The sequence below is a fragment of the Tribolium madens genome, unplaced genomic scaffold (assembly GCF_015345945.1).
Source record: "Tribolium madens isolate multiple individuals breed KSU strain unplaced genomic scaffold, Tmad_KSU_1.1 Scaffold_7;HRSCAF=85;Tcas5.2_LG10, whole genome shotgun sequence".
NCBI lineage: Eukaryota > Metazoa > Arthropoda > Insecta > Coleoptera > Tenebrionidae > Tribolium > Tribolium madens.
In genome coordinates this window covers 3,912,113-3,939,073 of record NW_025401050.1, presented here as the reverse complement: position 1 = coordinate 3,939,073, position 26,961 = coordinate 3,912,113, and the positions used below count along the sequence as shown (strand labels likewise).

Here is a 26,961-nt window from a genome sequence, read left to right as displayed (position 1 = left end):
TTTTTTTTATACGATTGCCCAGAATGCCAATTGACTGATTGAATAAATTTGAGGTTGTGGTTAACTTTGTGACGTTTGTGGATCTGATATTCAATCGTTTTAATTTAAAGGAAATGAAAACACTGAAACGAATGCGTTTTTATTGCGAATTACATAAAATGTTCAAAGTGTTCCCCCCCAGCTGCAATACAATTGTTAACCCTCCGTTTCATATTTTCAAATGCATTTTCCAATATCTCAGGGGTTWCAGCGTTACATGTATTAGAAATTGCCTCTTGCAGTTCTTCAAGGTTGTGCGGGTTATTTTTAAAAACGGTGTTTTTGAGATATGGGAAAATGAAATAATCTAGAATTGTCAGGTCCGGACTTCGAGCCGGAAATTGAATAACTCGATCATCATAAAACTCGTGAATTCGACCCATAGTTTCCCTTGTCTTGTGAGCTGTTGCATTGTCCTGTTGGAAGTACCCATGTCGAATTTCGTCATCATTAAGATTTTGGAAAAAAGGTTCGAGTAAATTATTTCGATATCTCTCGGCGTTGACCGTTCCTTCAAAAAAGACAGGTCCAAATATGCGTCTTCGAGAGACCGCTAGCCAAACACCAATTTTCTGTGGATGGAGAGGCGATTGAACAAACTCATGAGGATTCACTGTAGACCAAATTCGCATATTTTGTTTATTTACATATCCAGACAGGTGGAACCATCCTTCGTCGGAAAAGAAGGTTAAATCTAAGATATTGTTGTTTAGATGATTTAAAAACCACTGACAGTATCCTATTCTCGCAGGAAAATCTCGGGGCAACAGCTCTTGGACGACAGTAATTTTATAGGGATGAAGATTTAAATCTTTTTTCAATATTTTTTGACAAGTTCCATATGAGAGGTCCATCTCTTGAGCTAATCTACGGAGAGATTTTTTAGGAGACTGTTCCATTCTTGCTGCAACATCTTCCACAATCTCAGGAGTTCTTTTTTTGGGCGCTCCGCTACCGGTTTTTCGTCCAACAGTCCCAACAAAACGAAATTTTGCGACACATAAATAAATTTGATGGACCAATTTTTGATAATCCATAGGAAAATTGGGGAAAGCATTTTGAAAATCATTAAGGCAATGATCTACAGAATACATCCATTCACCATTCTGTTGCCGTTCGGCGTGTTTCAAATAACTCTCAGTAAGAAAAATTTTATGCTCTAATTGAAACATTTTGAAATGCCACTTTGACAATTCAAATTTCAAATCAAAGTGTCAACATTAGTAGTGCCAACCTGATTCAAAATCCACAGCTTGCTCTAATTTATTATTTAAATGATCGCACGGTACATATTTTATTGTTGATAGATTTGCATAATTATTTTGGGTTAATTACTGTTATATTTAATTATTCACGAATTATGATTGTGGACGTCTCACTCCAATGGACTGGATTACTCACACCCCCATTTTATTTTTACAGGCGTTGCCTTATCATTAAATGATGACCTGACCTCGACACCTTGGCACCAGCTGTTCTGACAGGATTATTTCAAAGTGGTTGAGTACTTTCAAAATTATGAAAGTAGTGAGTTGTTAAAATTGCCGCCGGCCTAAAATAATTTTCCTGACAATTGTTAATTGCGTTCCTTTTGCAAATTTAGCTCACCAATGGCCATTGTAATGAAGTGTGCACGTGTTCAAATCGGCTTTAACTTTGTGTCTCAAAAATGGCCCTACAAATTTATTTTTTCTTTTTGTATTTTTTTTCTTACTAATAAGGCACAATAATTTTTTGATTATTTTATAAACAACCACTAATACTACTAAAATAATTATTAAAAGAGACACAATTACATCTAAAAGAAAATATTTATACAAAGGCAAATCTAAACTGGCCACTCTCAAATGCTGGGCTCCTCCATGGCGAACCACATATTCAACCCAATAAATTGCCATATCCATGGGTGTTACTAGACGATCGTGGAACGATTTTGATCTACTTTTGGCCATTTTACCATATCTGAAAATAATCAAAACTTAAAAGTTTTTCAAAAAATTATAATTACTTTGGGTTTGTTAAAAGTTCATTAATTTTTTCAGTTAAAGTTTCCTCCGTAACGTCTCGGTATCCTAAAGATAGCCCATAACCTTGATTTACTGTTCTAAGTGCGTTCAATTTTTGATCAGCAGCAACAGGAATAGCCAAAATTGGAACACTATGATAGACAGTCTCAGTGGTACTTAAAAGCCCACCATGGGTGATAAAAAGCTTGATATCTCATTAACCACATGTACGAGTATCTAAATAGGTTAATATTAATTACAAATTAATTTGCTCTTTGAATATTTTTGAACAACTATTTACTAGACTCAAAATGTTTTTATAAATTAAAAAAATCATGAAAAAAAAGTTGTTTTGAAACAATTTTCATTAATTTTTAGATGTTAATAATAATTACTAAAATACTTGGAATTAAATAAAAATACACTGTGTTGTGCTTGATAACGATTACACTAACTTGTTGAGACATGGTACTTATTTGAATTAGTTTTACCTTGACCTTAAAATATAGTAGATGATGACTGTTAGAAAAATTATCTATTACTCAACTTTTTAGTCTGGTAAACTTGTATTTATAGAGTAGTAAAATTAGAATTAAAAGTTAGAGGAAATAAAAATACGAAAACATATTTATCCCGGGTGTTATAAACGACTTTGTTTCTTACTGTACTCTTTTGTTTTTCACTAGACTTCAGTTATCACGGTCCTTTTAAAAACACTAAAATATTTCAAATAAATACCAACTTGATTATATTTTTTTATTCATTTTTACTTTCTGCTGTTTGAATAAGAGTGGAAAAATAAAAAGTGAATTAACTTTCCCCAGTCACAAATATCACAAGTAAAACATTTACCTTTCAGCCATGGAGTTAAAATTTTGATATTATTGACATTTTTACTATTGCTGCTTCAGCAATTTTGGAAAGTTACATACATACATAGTTAAGGTTGATTTATAACTTACCTTTTTAAGGTACAGGTGGTGCAAGAATTTTGGAAACTAAAAGTTTAGAGAAAAAACGAGTAACACATTTTCAAGCTTATTTAAAAAAAAACATTTTGCTCAAAACCGTATCACATGCATTGTTTTTTGTTGACATTTTCGCAAAACTGTTAACCAAATACTATTTTGGTTAAAATTATTCATTTGAAAAGTAAGCTACAAAATGAATTTTTCTTAATCTTTCGGTTTTAGAAAATTTCTAAATTTATTTGGGCGTATTGCCTTTGCAATACATTTTTTTTATAAAAACCAAGTCTTGTTTTTAACTTTAATTTCTCTTCAAAATTAGTTTTAACGTTTAATTTGCAACTTTAAAAACTCCAGCTCGTCAACAATAGGGAAAATTCTGCAGCGTTTTTTTACGAGAAATTCAAATCTCGATTATGTGATTATGTGGTGACAAAACAGCGTATTTGAGATGATTACTGCTACTTCTTATTTGCTTGCTACTCCAAAATTTTTTTTTAAATAGGTTAAGAAATGACGTTCTATAGGTATGTTTTTCTTTCATTCTAAAAATTTGATGTGTTTAAAAAAAAATAAAGTAGCGAAAAACCAATCGTAAGAATGATTTATCTGTTAAATATTCAACTTTGAAAACGCAAGCAAATCGTCAATAGAAAAAGTTATGTTTTTTATATTTTTTTTACAAAAGGATATTCGACTAGAAGCAAAATGTATAAAAAATGTGCTAAACAAAATTTCAATTAACTGAAAAAAGGCAAGGTGTAAATTCCTGAAATTAATTAGTGGTATTTGGGGAATGAAATATAAACAAGACAAAGTATATTATTATTTATTCACAATTTTCATTAAAAAATGGGCTGTAAGCGATGTTAATATGTATAATTAACACTAATGCAAATTTTCACTGATGGATAAATACATAAATATTCAATAACATAATTACGAAAAAGATAAATTTATTTATATATACTCGAACGGATTTCAAAAATGCTGCTGCTGAATTGTCTTAATCTAACGATAAATAATTATTTACCTAAGTATGTGTATAACAAGATAATACTTCATTTCATAATATAATAACAGATTGTGCAGCATCATTTTTGAAATGTTTAACAGATTAGCATGTATTAACAGATATTTCTAGAATTATAGATTTTGTTTTTTAATAATATACGTATATTTATGTACAGATGCTGGATATAAAACTTGGACTTTTTTCAATTGAATGTAATAAAACAGACGAAGAACAGCATCTCGGAAATGTCTGTGAATACAAATGGCTTCATGCCTGCAAAGCCACACAAACAGACATAAAGACACACGCACATTCGCACTGATCGGCGGCGCGATTAACGATTCGCCCCTCAATTACTAAACTACTTATATTCTACAGAGTTTAAATGAATTACGAGACCCGCATTTTGTTCAATTGGCAGAGATATTACAATTAATCGTAATGATAAAAACAGGCAGGATGGAACCGGACGCGGATTTCGAAAAAAACATGGTTCCACCTTAGATATTTTTTGTCTTCAATGACAATACTTGATGTTTGTGATAACCACAACAAAACTCAAACTCCCATGACGAAGAAGTGGACTTTTGCTTTTTGTCAACGAAATTCAGTAGTGGACCTGCACTTTTGGTTCGCATAAAACGCTTTTTTGGCCATGTGAACAACGAAAAATACTTTAAAATAGAGATTACTGTTTTTCTCCGCATAGACTTTGGTTAATAGTTTATAAGGCATCATTTTTAATAAACTAAGAGCCACTTGCATCGCTGCAAACGGTCACAAGTGGGCGAATGCCCTATGGTTACGCTAGTAGAGTCTACAATTATATGTGGTTAGGTTTGTACAACTCAAAAAAAAATAATAGTTCAGAGCACTAAACCATTACACTTAACACACACTTTCATGTGCTCATATCACAGAAATAATGTCTCAACTAATTACATGAGAGAAACGAATCAAAACGCTCAAATTACTTCTTACTGATGTAACAAGTATGTTTCGTAAATTTAGTGTTTAAAGCACTTTAGGGAAGAATTATAATTATTTATCAGAATAAAATGGTTGGTATAAATTACGTTAATGTAAATTTCAGAACTACCAATCATTATTACTTTTAATATGTACATGTATACGAAACTCTAACTCGTACATCACACTCGCTGAACATCCCGACAAATTTTACAGCTGATATTTTCGTAAAAAGCACGTGATGAACACAAATCATACAGAGTGATCCAAAACAATGACGCGGGCAAATGAAAAAATTTGATATAAATATAGCGCTACATTTGAAAATTTTGCGAGATCTTCAGCGACTTTTACGGAAATCGCCCCAAACGACCAAGCTCTGACCTCAATTTTTGCAACACAACATAAGATGATTATTGCCACTCTCTGCACTTCATAATTATGCTTTTTCAGTGTTAAAATGTAAGATATAAATAAAGATTATAATAATTTGGCGCTAATGACTATTTCTTACTTATTTCCAATATTTTCTTTTCAGTTTTGGCTTTATAAAATGGCTTTAATTAAACGCCATCAATTGTTTGAACTCGAAAAGAAGAAAAAAAACAAAATTCATAATCAAAACACAAAAAAAGAAAAAATGCAAAATAAAAGCATTTAAAGTAGAAGATAACATAAATGAAACTCCCAAAAAACTGTTAAAAAAATGACCAAGTTCAGACCTGGATTTTGCGATTTTTGGAACACAGCATAAGATGATTAGTGCCACTCTCTACACTTCATATTTATGCTTTTTCAGTGTTAAAGTTTAAGGCGTTTTTATTGTTTAAAAATTTTGATGTTTTGACTTTTTCCTACTAATTCCCAATATTTTCTTTTCAGTTTTTGGCTTTATAAAATGTCTTTAATTAAACGCCATCAATTGTTTCAAGTTGAAAAGAAGACAGAAACCAAACATATGTCAAAACACAAAAAAAATGCAAAATAAAAGCACTAAATAAATAAGACTCCCAAAAAAACAGTAAAAAAGCTTCAATGTTCTTAAAAAAGTGAGTTCTACGTTCACAGAAAGTTTAAGCAGTGACTCCATCAATAACAAATTCAAGCAGGACTATAGGAGAACATATTGTTCTTCTTCGTGGCAACATTCATTAAGTGAACATTTCGCAATTTAATTTTTACAGTTCTTTTAGAATGAGTATTTTTATATTTTAATTTTTTTAGTCCTTTTTATAAAAGAAAAAAAAACAATGTACGTGTGATTTTGAATAAAGAAATTAAATAAAAAATAAGAATAAAGTCATTTAAGGAAGCGTCGATTTCGAATTCTTAATTTTTTTCAACAATCGATTTGATTTTTTTTAATTTTAAAATCACTTAAGATTACAAAATAGCAATATTAATAAGCCATACCTAGGTATAGTTTTTTGTTCTTTTCACAAGTAATTAAATTTAATATGATATATTGCTTATTGATATCTTGTTGGATATGCAAGTGTGAAATTGTTTTGCAAAAATATCTTTAATCCAAATTATTAGCTGAAAGTTGTGGTCATATAACTGGCCTTTTGGGCGAATTCCTAACAAATACAAAGGGCGATAAGTTTAAATCGTTATTGGCAGTAGTTACAAAATTCAATAAAGAGTTCCGTGATGAGGATTTTCACCACTGTGGAATGACACCAACACAACATCAACATGTTATTCAATTCCTGAAAGGCCAGAGATTTATTGTGAATAACAGTTAACATGTTTTTAAATGATCGTCCGTTCATATTATGTTGCACTAGTTCTAAATATGTTGTAATATATTGTATTTTATAACTCATTTACTGAGTGTTCTCCGTGTGTTAGCACCAGTCGTCGTCGTCAGAGTCCGAATGACGTGACCGAGTTGGTTTTGGTTTGTAACCATTAGGCACCGGACTTGGTAGCATTCGGCCGCCTCGGCCCAAGGCGACCGCCTGTTCGAAGCTGAGAGGCGCTTGGTTGCCGTCGCGGAGCGCCGGGACGTTGGCCGTCGGGACGACCTCGCGCATCGGCTCACGGTGGTAGTTGTGGGGCATGGCGTGTGGAGTGGCATGAGCCGAGTGGGACTGGATCTGAAAAAGCACAAAACAAACTCATTTCATCGATATTTAAATAACAAAACGATATTTTCACAAAACACTGTTAAAACCCTAAATAGCAATAGCTGACCACGGAATATGTTGTTTAACGTTTTTAAAAATAAAACAATTCTTTTGGGAACAAATTAAATGCACAGTATACAGGGTGTTTGTGGATTGCGAGCAAATATTTTAACCACTAAGAGAATTTGTTATGAAAAGTCGAATTGAAGACCAAACAAATTCCGTATTCAAATTTTACTTTTGCAATTTCCCCCCTATGATTTTCACGAGCCGTTCAGTGTGTAATGAAAAATTGCATTGAATGTTAACCGTGAAAGTTTTTATACAGAAAAAAGGAAACTTTTTATCCAAAAAAATTATCACTTGTTTACACGTGTCAGTTTAGTTAGTCGTTTCGGGTGAATTGTGCACATCGATTTGAAAGACCGATTTTCACTAAATGTTTGGGCAGCGATCATTGAAGATCACCAAATTGGATCTCACATATTACCTCAACGTTTAACTAGTGCCGTTTATCTGGATTTTTTATAAAATGTGTTGTCCGATCTGGTGGAGGACATGCCCTTGGCGAAACATGCGGTATTTACAAGTGGAGCTCCATCAGATTATGCCAAAGTCGTCACCAATGGATTGAACAATCATTTTCCCTAGAGATGGATTGGTCGCCAATGACCACCGCGGTCACCAGATTTAAATACGTGTGTTTTTTGGGGGTTCACTTGAAACAATTAGTGAATTAGTGTACGCAGCTTATGCAAACGCAAGCTTCCCTAGCCCGAAGAGTACAAGAAGTGTGCATTGCCAACGAATGACCACATTTCGAGCCATTTTTTATAATAGCAAGTATTGACCCACTAACATTGACACCGATCTATCCTAATGTAGTGATAATTTCTTTGTCTTTATACTATTTACGTTCCAAAGTTTTTTCTTATGAATGATTGTAAACATCGTATTATGACATAGGCGGGGACGGGTTTTAGGCCTCAATTTATTTTTAATTTTAACTCAGAAATGACGTGCTTTCGACAAAAGTTGAAATAACGAAAGTTGTTACTTTTGACGAGCCTTATTAGTGGTTAAAATATTTGCTCGCAGTCCTCAAACACCCTATATTATTTAAACGACAAGTATTTTTCATCAGTAAAAATAATAAATGCACAGTAAAGACAAGAACGAATGTCTAGCAAAACTAATTAACTTAATATTCACATTTACAAACGAGCAAAATCGAAATAATGCAAAGGGTTCAAAAACAAATTAAGTTGTGGTATCAGAAGCACAGCAGTTTAAAATACGCTGATTAGGCTGATTACCATTTGTGCACGGTTTCCAGCCGTTCCTAAAATCATTCTTGCGCAGGGGCCCTTGCTAATACATATACCACCCACCAAGAATAATAAATATTCAGTAATATAAAAATAAGTACCAATAATAAATAACATTCTTGTGCAGGTTCCATACATTGTTATGTAACCAAGACTGAAATTCTTTAAATTTTATGTTGGTTTAGTAATTTTGATTAAAGTTACTGAGCTTTTATTATTTTTACTGTGTAAATTGGATTTTTTTACTGAACAAATTACAATAAAATACTGTGCGTGCTTTACTTACCATTTATTATTTTTACTGTGCAAAAATTAATTAAATAGTGATCATAATGATAAACATTTTATACTGATCAAAATTGAATTATTTACTGATCGCTTTATTACTACGCCTTTTTTTAAATACCTAAATATTTATTTGCAATTCTGGTCAACAAATTTTTGTGTATTGTGTTTATTATTAATTTTATTTTCGAAATTTACAAAAATCACAGTGGATGCAAAGATGATGTCTTTTATAAATAAAACAAACTGAAGATAGTACATTATGTTATTAGAACTAAAAGTGTTTAATAATTCAGCTGAGTCAAATAAACTCACTTTTACTCCGAATATACCACTTTATCCCCAAACATATTCAGACTGAGAGTAAGGAGCAAAACTATAATTTGAAAGTAAATGAACAAAGTAATCAGAACGCTTTGCAACTAATGAAATCATAAAACGCTTGTAATAAACAACGCAGTAAAACAATAGAAGAAATAACATTTTGCAATTATTTCGAGTCACTAATAATGCTATCAGTACAGAAATCGTTTGCAAATAGCGTTTTAAAAATTAAAATAACAATTTTTTGGATTATTGTTTCTGCAAAATCTATTAAATTTGTGAGTTTCTTGCTCAAAAAACGTGCTACTCATGAAGAAATAAGTAAAATAAATAGCTTTATTTTAACTTAAGAGGATAATTATGTGGCTTGTTTTAACCAAATTTCTTAAACTACTAATTTTGTGCTTAAAAATGAGAAAAAACTCTCAAAATTAAGTCATATTAACTTAATGCGACGATTGTTGTTCTGGCTGAATTTTAAAACATTCCAGCTTAATAATAAACTAACTTGCTAAAAAATGGTTGAAACAGCATTATTTTGATCCCAAACGACACATTTTAAGTATGTTTAAACAAAAACTTTCAATTTAAATTAACTTCTTGTCAAAAATCAAGCTAATAAGTCTCTCATAATTTTCTGACTTTCTGACGAATTAAAACACTCAAAAATTTTTGACATGGACTTTGAGTTTAGAAAGAGTTCAAAAACAAACAAATTTCTTGGAAATTGGTAAATTTAAAGTAGTGTGACTTAAAACAATAATTTTTGGGATTATTTTGGCAAAATATGTTGAAATTAATTAATTTTTTTCTCAAAAACGATCCAAGTTGCACGTAAATAGCTAAAATAACGCCATTTTGCCATAAAACAATAATTTTCTGGCTGGTTCCGGCAAAATTCTTTTCTTTTTGAAATGATAATTTTTACTTGTTTCGGCAATATTTGTGAAATCTAGAAATTTCCCCCCTCATAAATGTTAGATTCTTCAAGAATAACTCAAACTTTAGTGCGTTGTCTCTCAAAAATATACTAACTTGCTGGGAAATACCTAAAATAGATTTATTTTGTTTTAAAATCACGATTTTTTAGCTTGTTTTAATCAAATCTGTTAAATTTAGTTAGTTTCTTTCTCAAAAATTATCGATTAGGTAAATAGCCCGACATTAACTAAAATTGCGTTATTCTAATCTAAAAGGACAATTTTTTTTACTTCGTTGTGGCAAAATCGATTAAATTAAGTTAGTTTCTCGCTCAAAAACGAGTTAAATTGCTCTGAAATTGTTGAATCATTGTTATTCTGACCAAAAACTATGGTTTTCTGGCGTCTGAAGAATTTAGTGAGTTTCTCGCATAAAGACAATCTAAATCGCTCTAAAATGCCTGAAATAGTATTATTCTGATTTAAAACCATGATTTTTGCAAAAATTTGGGATTTTTCAAAAATAACTATCAATGTTAAAAAAAATTATAAATTCTCAATGATGAAAAATAAATTTTCAGAGAGACTCACATGCGTCGGCGAAGCATTCAGTTTCGGAAAGTTAATGGGTCCCGGCCGCAGCTGCAGTGTGGAAGGTTTGGATGGTGTCGGTGGTAGTCTCCTGCCTTGTCCCCGCCGCCCGCCCAACACCGGATGGCTGTGCTGTACGTTGCTGCTTTCATGGGCTGATGATGGTTGCTGTTGCATCGGAATACCTACCACAGCACCGGCTGTGAAATTGTCTAACTACTTTAGTTGCTACGTTTGGCAACATCTAAACTTACCGATTATGGGTGGACCTTGCTGGTGTGGAATGGGGTGTGTGGGACTGGGCGAACGGGATCGTTGACAGAGACTCGTCGTGCCGTAGCCACCGCGACGTGATGAACGCAGGGGGCCGTATCCACAGTTGTGGCGGACGTCGCTGGGGGATGGAGAACGAGCGGGACTTGTGGAAGCTGACCAAGAGCCTGCAGAGAATTCTTTTAGTTGAGAAGAAAAGGTGTAAGAAGGTTTGGTTTTCGTCTGGATCTAGAGACTACTTATTTACCACTACTAGTTGTTTAAAAGACCATTATTTAGTTTGTTGAGAGATTTTGAAATTACTTTCCTCTCCTCGTGATCAGTAATCATTTTCATTATTGACCAAGGGCAATAATTTATTGGGTGTGTAATCGGTCTATAACTTTTTTACTATTTAATGTATTTACATGCCGTTTTTAACATCCACTATTATTTTATTACATACAAGCTGTTGTAAACAGAGTAATAAACCAAAGTTATATTTTTTAAATAGAACACCCTATACATATATTTTTATATTATTAGTTTCTACGTAAAAAATAATGGTAGGTACTTTGTGTAAATTATTATACTCGTAGATATATCTTGTTTCATTTTGAAATTATTCAACTTTTTGTTATAAAAAGACCAACATTTGAAAAATCAGTGCGTAGTTGGCTATGAATATTTTCCGAAAAAATTGCAAAAGTAGTAGTAGTTGTAGTTTTAGCAAATAGTCAATTTTAGACAGGGACACAGGCAATTTGCAGGGTGTACCAACACGCAAAAAGTTGAATAACAATTTTTTTTTAATGAAACATCCTGTATTTGTTTTTACAGATTGATTGCATATTTGGCAAGCTTTTTAACGATTTGGGGTTTGTATAATAAATTTGGAATATTTTGGGTTAGTGTGTATATCTTAAATATTATTATTTAAAACAATTATTATTATCAGCACAAGTACTAACGAAAATAATGCTAATTCAAATGAAAAAGACTTAAACTTCCTCATTAAAAAACATCACAATAACCCCACCTTGTATATGTTTTTTTACAATTATTTACTAAAGGGACAAAACTTTTGCCAATAAAAGCCACAAATAACATTGAACAGAGTTACAATTTAGGATACAATTTCCTTGTTTCCTCTTTTAATAGCCTATAGCAAAAAAACTTGGAAAATTATTTTTCCAACAGAAATAAATTGAGACAAAGTGCAAACTTTAAACCTTCATAACTTCGAAATTTTTATAGATAAATTTTTTTTAACATTTTTTCCATGTTCCTGGAATCTTACCTTATATGGCATTTTTCTCTGGGGCGCGAGTTCTGACGCACTCTGTATATGCACGTATTTTCACTAAAATATGCACAAAATATCAAGAAATATGCTCCTATATGCCAAATATGCATCAATAAGGAACTTAAAAAGGAAGCACTCAGTAGGATACTAATTGTTTGAGTCCGGCTTCCTAATTACCTATTTTTTTTTTCCTTTAACATATTTTGTAATCGAATCATTTTTCTTAAACTGTCCAATTTTTATCTTGAATTGAAATTTCTAATCGGGAATTTTTAATTTGAAGAAAATATGCAATATTTCCTAAAATATGCATGAAGTTACCAAAATGTGCAAAATATGCATTTTTTATTTGGCTTATTTTAATCAAAAAACATTAGATATGTATAGAAAACTTACAATTTTGTTGATATACCTCTAAATAACAAATATGCATTTTGCATATAATCCGAACCACAATAATAACTCGGGTAAGTAATTACTTGTTGTAGGAAATAATAAATTAACAAAATAGTTGTGAATTACAAAATGTTACGTCTCAGGCAACATGCCCATTAAGTAAGGTTATATCCTTCACCGTTGTATTTCTGGATAATAAATGTGCTAATATTGAAAAAATATTATACAGGCTTCGCCAGAACTCGCGTCCCAGAGAAAAATGCCATGTTATACCTGGTATCTTTACCAAGAACATGAACAAAATATTTAAAAAATTATATCTATAAAAATTTCTTTTTTACCTTGTGATATAATATAAATTATTTAACGAGTTCCCTAATCAACGTAACAGCCTTCTAATAGAACAAATATTTTTGATAGAAACACATTGTTATGAGTTATGACAATACGTTATAAACATTACATAAATAAAAAGTTCTACAATCATACAAAATTGATCATTTCTCTAATAATACATTAAATAGTTTTGAAAATGTTTTTGTTTTTTTTAATAAGGTACGTACCTTTAAAAAATTCAACAAAGATTGAAAATGGTCATGTGTTATAAAATGTACTCTACGAAGGAGACAATTGCTTCACTATAACCATTTTTTTCTTTTTTCCATTCCAATTATTGTTTTTTTATCTTTCTTCAAATAATAAGTCAACCTGCTCACCTCTCACAAATCTCCTGTTTGAATGCGACCTCTGATGTTCATGCTTAACAATTTCTACGACATTGGACACCGTATCGGAAAACCCAATATCATGGTGAAGATGGGGAGGATATCTTTTGCTTCGAGGTGATGGACTTCTTTGTAATGAAGGCGAATTACCACGTCTAAGAACAAGAAAATGCTCAAAAATAGAGAATGCGATAAAAATCAATCAATACCGAAGACTAGGTGACCTCCGATGAATATTATCAAATCCTAACGGACGTAAATGTTGATCACCTACACTATCACAAGATTGTCTTCTGGACCCCATACCTTCTTGAAGTTCCATCACCTGTAGCACAATTCTTTTTTATTGCTCACATTTCTTACAAGCAATTCAAGTAAAAATGTTAAACAAAAAATTAACAGTCCCATTCATGACAGGTCCTGTTCCAACAGTAAAAAAGCATGCAAAGAAAACATGCATTGTGTTAAACACATATTAGTTAAAATGGAAAACTAAAAGCCTTATAAAATGTTAAAATAGAACACATTGTGGAACAAACTGTGAATTTGTGATTCATGTACAATATTGCAAATATCACAAATATGAAAATACGAAGACAAACATTTTCAGGTGCCCTCGTTATTTGTTGAAATAGAGCTACAAGGAATCTATAAGAAGTTTCTTCGTCGTCTCTGACACTCAATTATACTAAGAAAACAAGAATTTTTAAACGCATTTTACAAAGTTTTATAAAAATACAGGGTCTCCCAACGAGTTGATAAAGGCTATTAGTGATCTTTAAATGGTTAAATTAAAAAAAAAGTATAAGACATTGATAGATACTAATCTAGTGCATCACTTAAAATTATTTTTAAACATACAGCATAAGTTACGATACTAACTTGTGTTTTTTCAAATAAAACACCGTATGTTTCTGTGCATTTTTGGATGTAGCCTTTTAAAACAATATTTTTACGCTAAACTTTTATTAGTTGATTTCGTTTAGTTTTAGAAATAAGTCGATTTTTTTTTGACGAAAACATGCACTTTTTAAAAACTTATTACACAAAAACTAAGACAGCTAAAACATTTTTTTTCTTATTCCTCCAAAGAAGAAAGTACAGAATTTGGAGCTGTAGCAATTTTTTAGTGTTGTGCATTAATTTGTAAAGATTAATAAATTAAGAAGTTTGTTAAAAGTTAAATAACTTAAAAAATTTCATTTTTTAATGTCTAGAATTGATAAATGAAAAGACATTAAACATTAAATATTAATTGTAGCAACAATGCCTATCAATATATGAGCATTGTTGATATTATGGCAAGCATAGTAATTCCAATCACTTATTCGTTGATTTATTCAGAGATTATAAAAGTCGTTATAAATACTGAAATTCGAATTATTTTATTGTAAAAATACAGAATAATGGATTGAATCTAAAACAAATGTGATTATTAAGTGATATTTATTCTATCTCTTGTGCAATTGTGCACTTTTTGGTTACTATTTTTTTGTAATGTTTAACGTTAAATATCTTTTTAGTTATTGATTATAAACACCTTTTAATGTCTAGAATTAATAAATGAAAAGATATTTAACATTCGATATTAATTGTAGCAAGAATGCCTATCAATATCTGAACATTGTTGATATTATGGTAAACATAGTAATTCCACCACGGATCACTTATCCGTTAATTTATAATGAATAATGAATTCAGTTTAACAAAAATGTGATATTAAGTGATATTTCTTCCATCTCTTGTGCAACTGTGTACTTTTTGGCTACTGAAACAATAGTAGTTTTTTTAATGTTTAACGTTAAATATCTTTTTAATGATTGATTATAAACTCCTAAACGTAAGGACAAATTAATAATCTTTTAAAAGCAAAAACAATAAATAGGGTGTTCCATTTCAATTTTTTAAGATATTGAACTTTTAACAAATGCCTTCATTTTTTTATCTTTTCAAGTGCAAGACACTAAAGAAATTTTACAGCCTTATACATACCTTCTTCTTTGCGGTAGTAAAAATATATTTCTAGATGTCTTAAAAAGTGCTTGTTTTCGTCAAAAAACCCGTCTTATTTTTAAAACTAAGCCAAATCGACCAATAAAAGTTTAACTTAAAAATATTGTCATAAAAATCTACATCCAAAAATGCTAAGAAACATATTGTGTTTTATTAAAAAAACACAAGTCTGTATTGTAACTTATTTTTGAGACACGCTGTCTAGTTAAATAATTTTAGGCGATGGACTACATAAGTTTCTATCAATGTCCTAAATAATTTTTTTTTAATTTTACCATTTAAAGGTCACTAATGGACTTTTTCAACTCGCTGGGACAGCCTGTATATAAAAATGTGACATTTAAAAACATTCAATATGAAAAATCAAGTTTTAGAAAGTTCGATGCAACTACTATAAAATAAAGTGTTAATGTCTTCAGAATATTTAAATAGTAAAATCACAGTTTTAAACTTATTATAAAAAAGTTAAATTCCCAATTTCATTCTTTTCATAATTATCGAAATAATAATGCAAATAGACGGCGAATAAGAAGTTAGCAAATTTATTAAATTGTGAGTAAAATACTCAACGATTTGAGTTGATTGAGAAAAAGTTTGTGCGATGTACTCTCTAACATCAACATCAAAACTACTCTTGCTACTCTAAAAACCTAGATATTGATTAAAAATCATCTAAATGTTTTCTTGCAATAACAATTTACGAAAATTTCCCTGCAATTTTTCCAACTGATGCTCCACATGATCAAAAATGATCACCTTGTTGGGCTACATTTTCTACAACGTATTGATTCTATAAGAGCTAAAACCGTGTTTGTCGTCGCCAAGTCTAATCTTCTAAAAATACCTTCTAATCTCTCGTCTAACTTACAACAATAACACCATTATCTGCAGCTGTAAACGAACATCCAACAATTACCTATGACTGCGGTATTTCATAACTAAGTTAAACCTAAACCTGTTTGGCCTATATCTAATTACCGCCAAATGCATATTTTCACCTTTTTGTTCCTGAAATAGAGAAAGAAATTGTGAGAAAATTCAGTTTTCCGTTAAAACGTTTACCTCATGGACCGATTTCGCTTGGTATTTCTTCGTGCGAGAGTAGCCAAAGAACTTTCTTCATGGGCATGCGAATCTGGAACTTCTTGGCTACCCATAAGTGGGGCGCCTTCTAAACTCACTGAACCTGTTCGACTTCCGCCCAAGTGACCCGCCATATCCAACAGGCAGTCAAAAAACGACGCTTTCTGTCATTCAACAAACTTTAATAACCAGTTCTATTCTAAACGGCTGTACATTTTCCTCATTTTTTTTTCAAAATTTTTCTTGCACTTTAATGAACGCTACTTGTACTAGTGCTATTGAAAAATTCACTAATTGACTCTGAGATACGAAATGTGGCCTGAACATCGTCGACGATGTATTTTAAGACACAAAAAACATGCAAAAAATTCAAACAAATACTTTGAGTATTTTAAAACCTACCTCTAATTTTTTTAAGCAATTATGATACAAGTAGAGAATTACTAGAATACTCAAAAAGCAAATAGAGAAAAACTAGTGAGCAATACGTGATAACCACCAACTGAGCGAGTGTCAAATCAATGGTATTTTAGAAAACTCTATACTTACTGATTTTCTAAAAATAATTTTGGAAAAAACCCTAGAAATGGAAAATAAGGGTAGGCGCATGCTAGAACATGACAAATGTCTGGTAAACCTCGTCAAATGTTAGTGAAAAGTAATTAAAACATGCAGAGATATGTTAGTTCTACGATTATAGACAAATACAGACATTTATTAAAACTTGCAAAACAGATAAATGCACTTTCATATGTATAGAACGCAACCAGAGTGCAATAAACAGGCACATTATGCTAACGATAAATAGAGAAAAAGAGATATCAAATTACTACTACAGGACTGTACTATGAATGAGAATTTGTATAATATTATACAAGTCTAAGAAAAATATAGAAAAATTAAAAAGGGATAATTATTATATACTACCGCGTGATTTGCTGAGGGACTATTTCCAAAACCCTGAAATAAATATACAACAGTTATAGGGTTACTACTTCTGATCTAACTTTTTGTTTTGTGTAATGTCACTTCTCATTTATAATACAAAAATCAAAGATGTATTATAAAGAAAATCGGGGAGACTCTACTATGTTTAGTGTGATTATGGGGTCCATTTACTACTACACTCAATGTGCCTACTATCTCTTAGTTTAAACACATACTAAACACCTATACTAGAAATCCGACATTCTAATACTTTTCTTGGAAACAATTTCAAACGGCAACTAGTATCCGGACTGAAGGTTTACGTATGGAAGGGTTGCAGGACAGCAAAAATACACGGCGGATCAAACAATATGTCTTGGATTTTAACAAGAAAATCAATAGCAACAAAGCATCGATAAAATTATTCCAAAAATAATCAGAAAGTTTTCTGATTTCTGATTCAGCGTGCAATCAATAAATTCCTTAAAAATTTTATTCACTTAATTTTTTTGCTAGAAGCATTTTTTAAACATCTTTCACTAAAAAACAGTAGTGTTTAAATCCTCTCTATATGTTTTAAAATCTTGAACAAGACCGCGACATACCAGAAACGCAAATTCTTGTGGTATTAGAGAAATTGTAAAAAATTATTCAAAATAATAATAATATTATTATAAAGAGTGTTACACATTTAAACAGGTGATGCAGTTTTAAGACAAAAGTTTCCTATGGTCATGCTTCGAAAAAAAGTATGTACACCTTGAAAGGGGTGCATCTTTTGATGTTTTTTTTCCTAATATTTCAGAAACCATTTTAGGTAACATTACAAAATTTAGTACAGCTGATGACCTTTACACACCTACAAATTCAAAGATAATAAAATGTTGAAATAAAATAAAAAGTGCCTTTTTTCACAAAAAAGAGATCTCTTGTATTTTTTTGGATACAACTTAACTTACCATTTCTAAGTAGAATCAAATTAAAAGCATAAAAATTACATTTGTTTTACCTTATATTCCTTCAGTTTAGGACGCTCCTGATTAAATAATTGACTTCGTTTAGGTGTTTATACAAGTTATCAGTTTGCACCAAATCTTATAATTTTATCTTTTCTGAAATATTGGGAAAAATCCATTAAAAAACACACCTCTTTCAGGAGGTGTAGCTCTTTTAAGTAGTATTTTTCGATACATGTTCTTAAGAAACTTTTGTCTTAAAATCACCTCTTTAAATTTGTAACAATAAAAATGGAACACCCTTATTATTTTTCGTTCTGTAGGAGATATAATGTTGTATAAAATCGTAACTCAAAAACAAGATTTGATTTCTCTACTTTTTTCCAAATTTTTATCACTTGGTTACTACCAGAGCATAATATCCGCCAAAAACTCTGAAACTGTTAGTCGTTATGTTTAGTACCATTGGAAAGCACTTTTAGTTTGTTATTTTGTCGAAAAATCATTGCTGCAATGCGTAGCTACTGAGAAAATCGCTGATATAATCAAAAATAGACATTGCAAATATTTTTTGACTTGAAAACTGTGCCATCTTATATACAAAGTGATCCACAATGATTTTTCAATAGTTTTCACTGGTGTCAAAACTGCCAAAAAAGTTAAAATTGTAAAACTTTATAAGCGTTTTTCCCAAAACTTTGGGGAAAACTTTGGGGAGGAAATTAAAAAACAACGAAGTCTGTATTCCAGTATCTATTGAATGGCAAAAATCGAGAGTTCAGTCCCGCAATCTACACAAGCAAATTCTCGGTATAATTTTACATAACTTATAAATCTTTGATTTTTTAAAAAGTCTATTTTTTTTTAACTTTCATTATATTGAGGTTTTTGGTTAAAAATAGAAGCCAAAATTTTTGCATTTAATGTTACATTACCATCAACTTTATCGATGTTTTCCTGCATTAATATTTCGCGCAAAATTCAGTCAAAAGTCTCAGTCACATAAAAATAGTCCATTTCTGTTTTCTTTGCGTTTACAACTTTGCCTGTTTTGTTCAAAAACTCAAAATATGTTTCGTTTTATTTTTTATACATCCTGTAGTACATACACTGTACACATAAACAATTAACATGTATTTTGGGCCACAAGTTTGTGTATTCCGCACTTGTATCGTTTGTTACAGCTAATCCAAAAAACAAACATGTGAAATCCTCTCTTACCGGAATCCCAGTTGGTTCCACTTGCCCAAATCTGGTGCTCCTCCAACTTTCCAAAATCAAAAGCCCGGCATATAATTTACCCACAGTCAATTTGCCATTATTTAAATGGTCATTCGGTGGGACCAACAAATCGACCATGTTTTTGGCCTGCAAGGGCCAGATATTTTTGATTGTCTCCCTTAATTCATCGTCGGCTTGATCCATCTCTTCGGCTGAAATTTCATTACCATTTGTGGAAATTTTCAAACACACTACATACCCGGTCTCATTTTTATGTTGAGATTTTCGCGAATTAAAGCAAATAAAGTTGTTGTGAAATTCACCTTTCCCTCTTCATCAACCGGCATATTCATTCTAATCAGTTTTTTATACGCCAGCCGATTCGGACATTTGTTTCCGAAACCGAGAGGAGGGTCCATATTTTTCAGCATGTCGTACATTTCAATGTAGTGAATTTTTCCACTAGAATAAAAAAAATCAGACTTGAAATTTTAAATTTGGGAAAAATTACGTCGCATTCGGGTCGTATTCAGCCCAAATCCGGACAAACTCATCCAAATGATGCGCCCCCAAAATCGAAGAATCGCGAGTTAAATAATCGAAATTGTCCATAATTACAGCAACAAACAAATTCAGCATCTGAAATAGGTGTGTGAGTGGAGATTTTATAAACGTTTGCGATTTACCAAAAATGAGCAGAAAAAGATAAATGAGACGAAATAAGCATAAGCGATGTTTGAACCGCAACTGTTGGGAGGTTTCTTCGCTTCAGGATCACAAGGTTGTCCTTTGATGCAAGATAACATAATATTAGGCCAAGCTTCACCGGTTGCACATCTGTTGATTAAAATTTTATTAACAGAATTTAAAAAGGCAAAAAGTACCTGAACAGAAGCATTAATCCTTGGATAAATGTCCTGAAATTATTATGGCGAGTTATGGACGCGCTAGGGACTTCCGCGATATTTCCAAACACCTACAAGAACGTTATGTAAAAAAAAAACTCAACAAATGGGAAAGAAAAAGTTTGTGGCGCTTTAAAAGAATGTTTCATAGAATACGAAGAAAAGCAAGAAATTGGTTATGTTTTTGTATATGAGTTATCTTATGCCTCGTATTAATTCAAGAGAAAAACAAGAAAATATCACATTTGCATTTGTTTTATTTTTTTATTTAAATATTTTAACACTTAAAGGTTAATAAACACTTCAGTAGCTCACTGAGACACACACTGAAACACTAAAACATAAATAAGCAAATTTTCTGTTTTTTATTTATTATTTTAAAAATAAATTCGTACTTCTATATAATTTTACAATTTCTTTTGAGTTACATTTTTCAAAAAACAATCACTGCTATCATTGGCAGTTTTCAGAAACTTAATCGATGATTTAAGCATCATAAAATATAGTTAGTTTCAAAAAGAAGAAAAAGATAAAGAGGAGAACAAAAAGCTAGTTGCAATTAAATAGATATTTTCGATAAATTATATTTATCAGCATTAATACAGAGTGTGTTAGAACTCGCGCCCCAAAGAAAAATTTCAAGGGAGATACCAGGAACATGAAGAAAATGTTTAAAAAATTCTATCTGTCGAAAAATATTGACATTTAACTTTTTTTTATGATACTGACGATCTTGTATATGTTTTTTTATAATTATTTAGTAAAGATACAAAAATTTTACCAATAAAAGCCATAAATAACATTTAATAGAGTTATCTTCTCTTCTCTTCTTTAATCTTCTTCTAATACGAGTAGCATGTAGCAATGAAACTTGGAAAATTATTTTTCCGACAGAAATAAATACTCAGAGTGCAAAATTTAAACTCTCATAATTACGAAATTTTTATAGATAGATTTTTTTAACATTTTTTACATGTTCCTGATATCTTACCTTATTTTTCTCTGGGGCGCGAGTTCTGGCGCACTCTGTACACTGTATTTTTCGTAAAACTCGACTTTTTAACAATTTTACGAAAATAATTCATAACCACAGAATCGAAATTTATAATTGCAAAAAGAAAACAAAGAAAAAAAGTAACAAGAAAAAGAAAAGACAAAAGAAAAATTTGATATTCATAAAACAAATGAAAACTTTTGAAACCAAGTTTAAACATAAAAAAGATATGAAAGGGCCCACAAAACCAAAGCAAATAAAAATTGAAAAAAGGTATTTACCCTAAAGGAATAATAAGAACATTTTCACCCATTTAAAATTGTGATTTTTATAAAAAAAAATTCTTTTTGCTTAAATGAGCATTTTTGCAAACAATTACAAAAAATAATAAAAATCAAAACTTTTTCGTTTTATTTACAGAAATTAATATGCTCAATTTTTCATTATTTTATTGTCTGTAATTTCTTTTTTGCAAAAACGTGAGTAGATTTTTGCCTACAAGCAAAATAAATTTTGAGCACAAAACTGTCTGTTATTCCAAAAATGAATAAGATTTAAAAAACAAGAGCTTTTTGCAAACTGATTTTTCCATTTAACCATAAACTAAGAGAAAAAAGGAAAATTTATTTAGTGTTAAAATCAATATTATATTGTATAACACATGTTAAAATTTAAAAATCAATAAACATGTATTTTTTTAAGTGAAAAAATTGCAAAAAATTGCAAAGAACGACTTATTATTTTGTATCTTGCATTTTTGTTTTTCATACAATGACAAATACCAGGTGAATAAAAAGTATGGAACCAAACGTTTTTTGCTTAAACTATTTATTTTTTGAAAAAACTAATTGATGAGTGATAAGGTACTATAAAAATGTGATGATTTAACGAGAATAAAATTTTTCGAAATTTCCTTTTGTTTTTGAGTTATACAAAAAAAATATTTTTTTAAATGGCAACCCACTATAAAATCATTTTTCTCATAAAAGCTATACTCTAAGGATTACAACTATCTGCTATATATTGAATTAAAAAAAAAAAATCACATAAATTGCAATTTTGACAAAAAAATATCGCATAACTTAAAAACAAAACAAAATTTCGTTCTGAAAATACGATCACATTTTTTATATCACTTTAATTTATATTAATTTTTATTTTCTGGAGGCAAATGATTAAAAATAAAACCGCTTGGTTCCATACTTTATATTCACCCTGTATGTAGAAACCTTAAACAAAACATTGATACAATTTAGAAAAACTTAATAACACTAAATAATTGAAATAAATATGTATTTTTTTATATACAGATCGTTCTGCTAATCTAATAACACATTCATTGCGTTGAAAAATCAAATTTATGTTTGTTAAAAAAATTATTTTAGCCTCAATATTGTTTAAAATATTTTTTTTTATCACAAACTAAGCCACAATACTTTTTGTTGTTTATTTGTACCTGCATTCCAATGATAGCGTAGATGAAAAATAGCATTGCGATGAGAAGACAGACGTAGGGAAGAGCTTTAAAACTCTGAACGAAAGTCCAGAGAAGAATACGTATGGTATAGCCTTGACGTAAAAGCTTGATCAATCGGGCCGCACGAAACAATCTCAAAAATCCGACATTGATAAAGTTTTCCTAAAAAAATTCAACATTTGCTAAAACATCTTGTTTAAAACCTTACGAAAAACGATGAATTATAATAACTGTATTACACTACTTTAGGACTACTAGCTCTAAAACAAGTCTAGTTCTTCAATTATTTTACTCTACAAGAAAATGTAATGTAATATGTAGTTTGTTTGTGTATTCTATGGTGTGTGACTGCTTATACTTACCAAGCAGAAACTAATCTCTTCTCAAATAAATCTAATGATACTCTAAACTACATTTTACCAAACTAGTGCTCTAGTAGCATGCACAGTGAACAGTAAAAATGCTCATGCTAAAACTGGAAATTGTGATACTTATTCCCTATTTAGAGATTTTAATAAGATTTCTTTTAAGTTTGGTCGGTTAGAAAAAGAAGATATTAACCACATATGAAAGTGTACACTTAAACAACTTATTAAAATCTGCAAATATATACCTGTATCCATTTAACGATGCTATCAAAGGTACCTAATTTTGCTCCGGATTTTCGAGACTACAAAAAGGAATAGGTTAAAGCAAAATCTAGCAATAAACAAACTTTGTGTTTAAAAACTAACCTTCGTTATAAAACAAGGATTCGAAAACAAAGAAGTACGATTTTATTCTGACTAACTCTCGAAATCGTACTGCTTTGCTACAAACTATAAAGCACAAAAATAACCAGTAATTATTAATAAATAATCTTGCAAATACCTATTTTCACTTTAGTCTAAAAGTTTTATTATTCTAAACATTTAACTATGGGTCACTTATTGTCACATTTTATGGAAGAATGGGACTAACAACGTACCCTTTCTTTCGCAAGGTTCGCTGCTCTTTCCTTGAATTGAACAAAACACAATTTAGTAAAAATATTAACAAAAATTTGAATATTGTGCAAAAACATTCAATGCATTAATAGTGCTGGAGAAACCAAAATTTTATCAACCTGTACCTTGCACGCAGATTGACGAAAATATCTGTGTAATTTGTGTTGTGGTTATATTTGTTTTGTAAGATATGTAGATTTTTAATTAATTTATTAATCAGATGGGAAACTTACCCCAAACTCGACGACCATCGCATCCACGATGCTGCCGATCACTGTTATAAAGTCGAAGGTGTTCCAAGGGTCTTTGAAGAAGTTCTAGGAAAACAAAGTCAAATTAGAAGAAATAACAACAATTTATATTTCACAATTTTTTAAATTTAAACCATGTTGTTACAAATTATAATTATCATCACTTTCAAACTGTTACATTTCTAGCGTCATTCAGTAATTCACTGAAAAAAATTGTAATGGTATATACGTTTGACAAGGAAGGAAAAAAGGTAAAAATTGTGAACGTGGTTGAAGCAAAAATAGTATAAGGAACGAGCACAGCGAGTGCGTTAATTTTCGGGATTAACAATCGTCGATTACTCCAAAATAAGTTTAATTTAAAAAATTATTAAAAGTTTTGAGAAAATCGGGCTTGAAGTTCAAAAATGTTTTTTTTGGCTGTTTTTAATGGGAACAAACGAGTTTCAAATTTAAATTCTGCAAAAAAGAAAGAAGTCTTTCTTGTGATTTTTTTACAAATTCTTCAATGAAAATTTAAAAAATATAAGAGGAAGAAAATAAAAATTTGTTAAAATTTTATTAAACACTTTTTTAAATAATTTATTAAACTAAAAATTCTATTTTAAAATTCTTGAAAATTCAAACATCATACAAATCACTTCTCTTCTAAGTTATACCTAAACAAATTTTTGATAAAATCTACGTTACATATTTATAAAAAATTAAAGTTAAAGAAACAAAAAAATTCTAAATATTTTAGTGATAAAAAATGGTCTTATCTAAATTTGTAAAAAACATTTTGTAGCTTCAAGTTTCTAGTTTTAAGATCTTTGGTAAAAAATATTCTGAACTGTGGTAATCACACAAACCTAAACCTAATCACGCAAAATGCGTGAGAAAAAAACAACCTTACCAAAAAATTTGAGAATTTTTTTTTGTTCCTTTAATTTTTTAGAGTAGTGTATTATACTACATTGATTGACATAGTAAAATTTGTAATAATTTGCTATAAAAAAAGTAGAACTTGAGCTAATTCACCAATGAAAAATGATGAATTCTACTACATATTCAAAATTATGCCATTGTCATGCCATTCAAAATTACTTCTATATTTTTATTATCTCGTTTCGTTACCAAAGAATGAAGAAAAGCTCTCATACTTACAAATTCAGGAATGACCAAACGTAAGTAATTATATATAAAATATGATATAAGCTACAAAAAATCATTCTCAAAATTCTAGATAATTTGCAACAACATGAAATGATTGTTTAATTAACTAAGCATGTAAAAATCTAAGAAATTATAATTTCTACTATTTTTCGCATAAATTGGGAAAGTGGGAGATCTAAATCTACATTTCTAAAATGAAATTAAATTTTTCTTTGTTTAGACCTATGGAGAGGCAATTTGGGGATGGTTAAGTGTGAGGTACTTAAGGGGTTGATACTAAATTCCGTTTGAGCAAAACTAATCAAAATTTGTGTAGTAGAATTTTCGGAAAAGGGATAAGGAATGAATATAATTTAGACCATGCGTCTACCGAAAGCAGAATATTACTTAAGGCTGATTTCTCGTCTATGGGAACCAGTGGTTCATAAACTACTTGCTTCTAACTACTGGCCAAAATCTAACTACTTGGGATAAAAGTGCCATGATTGATCTAAAACTACTCAAAAATGATGAAGTGCCAGTACTGAAGGAGAATTTTTGTACCTAAAAAGTGTAATGATACCTTGAAAATGAGTAAAAAGATTACCTTGATGCCGAAAGCGATGAGCTTGAGAACAGTCTCACAAAGGAAGAGGAAGGTAAATAGAATATTCATTGCTGCCAGGATGTCGGACAACAAGGGCGGTGACTCGTGGTACTACAACAACTTACAAAATGTAGCGACTACTCTACAAGCAAAACGCCTACCTGTTGTACAGGTTAAAAAGTCGGCAGAGCCAGTATTTTATTTCTTCGAGAAAAACAACCAAAAATACATTTAAAAACGCTCTTCTTCTTCGTTCTTGTCGTGTTGTGTGTATCTGTGACCATCATGCATTTGCAGCTACTTTACAAACATGCACACACAATAAACAGCAAGCACAGTGAAAGTGTTGGTTGGCATCAGGGGAACCAGGAGCGGGATCAGGATATCTGTCTTTTTGTCTCTCGTATTTTAACGCGGATTCAATGTCTTTCAAAATGAAATAAAGAGCTGTCTTTTGACTTTTCGACAGCCTATAGTCTACATGGTCTTACCCGAACGCCGAAGGCTAGGATCTTGAGGAAGCACTCCACTGTGAACATGCCCGTAAAGCCCCAGTTGAGGTACTTAAGCGTTTTCGTGTAGATTTCGGTTTGCTTGTCAAACTGTTAAAACACACACAACACGTGGCCAAAATTTCCAGTATACTGTTCTACATCTATTTTTATTAACTAATTTTCAATTATTTAGGAAGTTTTAGCATTTCACCACTTTTTTTAAGTATTTTCACCGTAAAACTTCCTAACTAAAATTTCAGAAAAATACTACTCATTTTCATAACAAAAGTCCGAATTGATTTTTACCAAGCAGTGTATGGAAATAATTCTGCTAATAATAACTTAATAAGTATTCAAATTTACCAAAAAAAAAAAACAGAAATTCAGAAATAAGCTTAATGTTTACTCTACAAATTCATTATTTATATTAAATGAATAAAGTAGTCAGTAAATACAAGCTACTATAGCAGTCTGAATCAAACATTGTTGTTTAAACATTAATAAAGTTAGTAAGGTATAAAAATGTAAATAATTAAAAACCAAAAAACCAAAGTCACACTAATGGAGTACTAGTTTTTCGCACTAACACAAAGTATATGTTTTCTTAATAAAAATTGAATTGAATTAAATTAGATTAAAGACACGATATTTGTTTGA

The 26,961-nt window shown here is 30.5% G+C and overlaps 1 protein-coding gene across 1 annotated transcript in view; it reads right to left on the bottom strand.

Annotated features, from left to right (window-relative positions):
* Positions 1-3,873: 3,873 nt before the first annotated feature.
* The window catches only part of LOC123010365 (voltage-dependent calcium channel type A subunit alpha-1-like), a 61,356-nt gene continuing 38,268 nt past the window's right edge, over positions 3,874-26,961 (bottom strand). Inside the window, exons 21-38 of the mRNA XM_044407220.1 lie at positions 26,302-26,412; positions 25,811-25,921; positions 24,052-24,135; positions 23,800-23,829; positions 22,812-22,994; positions 20,341-20,432; positions 20,143-20,293; positions 19,968-20,095; positions 19,716-19,918; positions 19,457-19,668; positions 17,280-17,312; positions 16,332-16,516; positions 16,268-16,277; positions 13,466-13,581; positions 13,248-13,411; positions 10,832-11,017; positions 10,578-10,789; positions 3,874-7,099 (exon numbers count right to left, since the gene is read on the bottom strand). Coding sequence (XP_044263155.1) covers positions 6,848-7,099; positions 10,578-10,789; positions 10,832-11,017; positions 13,248-13,411; positions 13,466-13,581; positions 16,268-16,277; positions 16,332-16,516; positions 17,280-17,312; positions 19,457-19,668; positions 19,716-19,918; positions 19,968-20,095; positions 20,143-20,293; positions 20,341-20,432; positions 22,812-22,994; positions 23,800-23,829; positions 24,052-24,135; positions 25,811-25,921; positions 26,302-26,412 — 2,463 coding nt within the window. The 3' untranslated portion in view covers positions 3,874-6,847. The remainder of the gene's footprint in view (positions 7,100-10,577; positions 10,790-10,831; positions 11,018-13,247; positions 13,412-13,465; positions 13,582-16,267; positions 16,278-16,331; positions 16,517-17,279; positions 17,313-19,456; positions 19,669-19,715; positions 19,919-19,967; positions 20,096-20,142; positions 20,294-20,340; positions 20,433-22,811; positions 22,995-23,799; positions 23,830-24,051; positions 24,136-25,810; positions 25,922-26,301; positions 26,413-26,961) is intronic.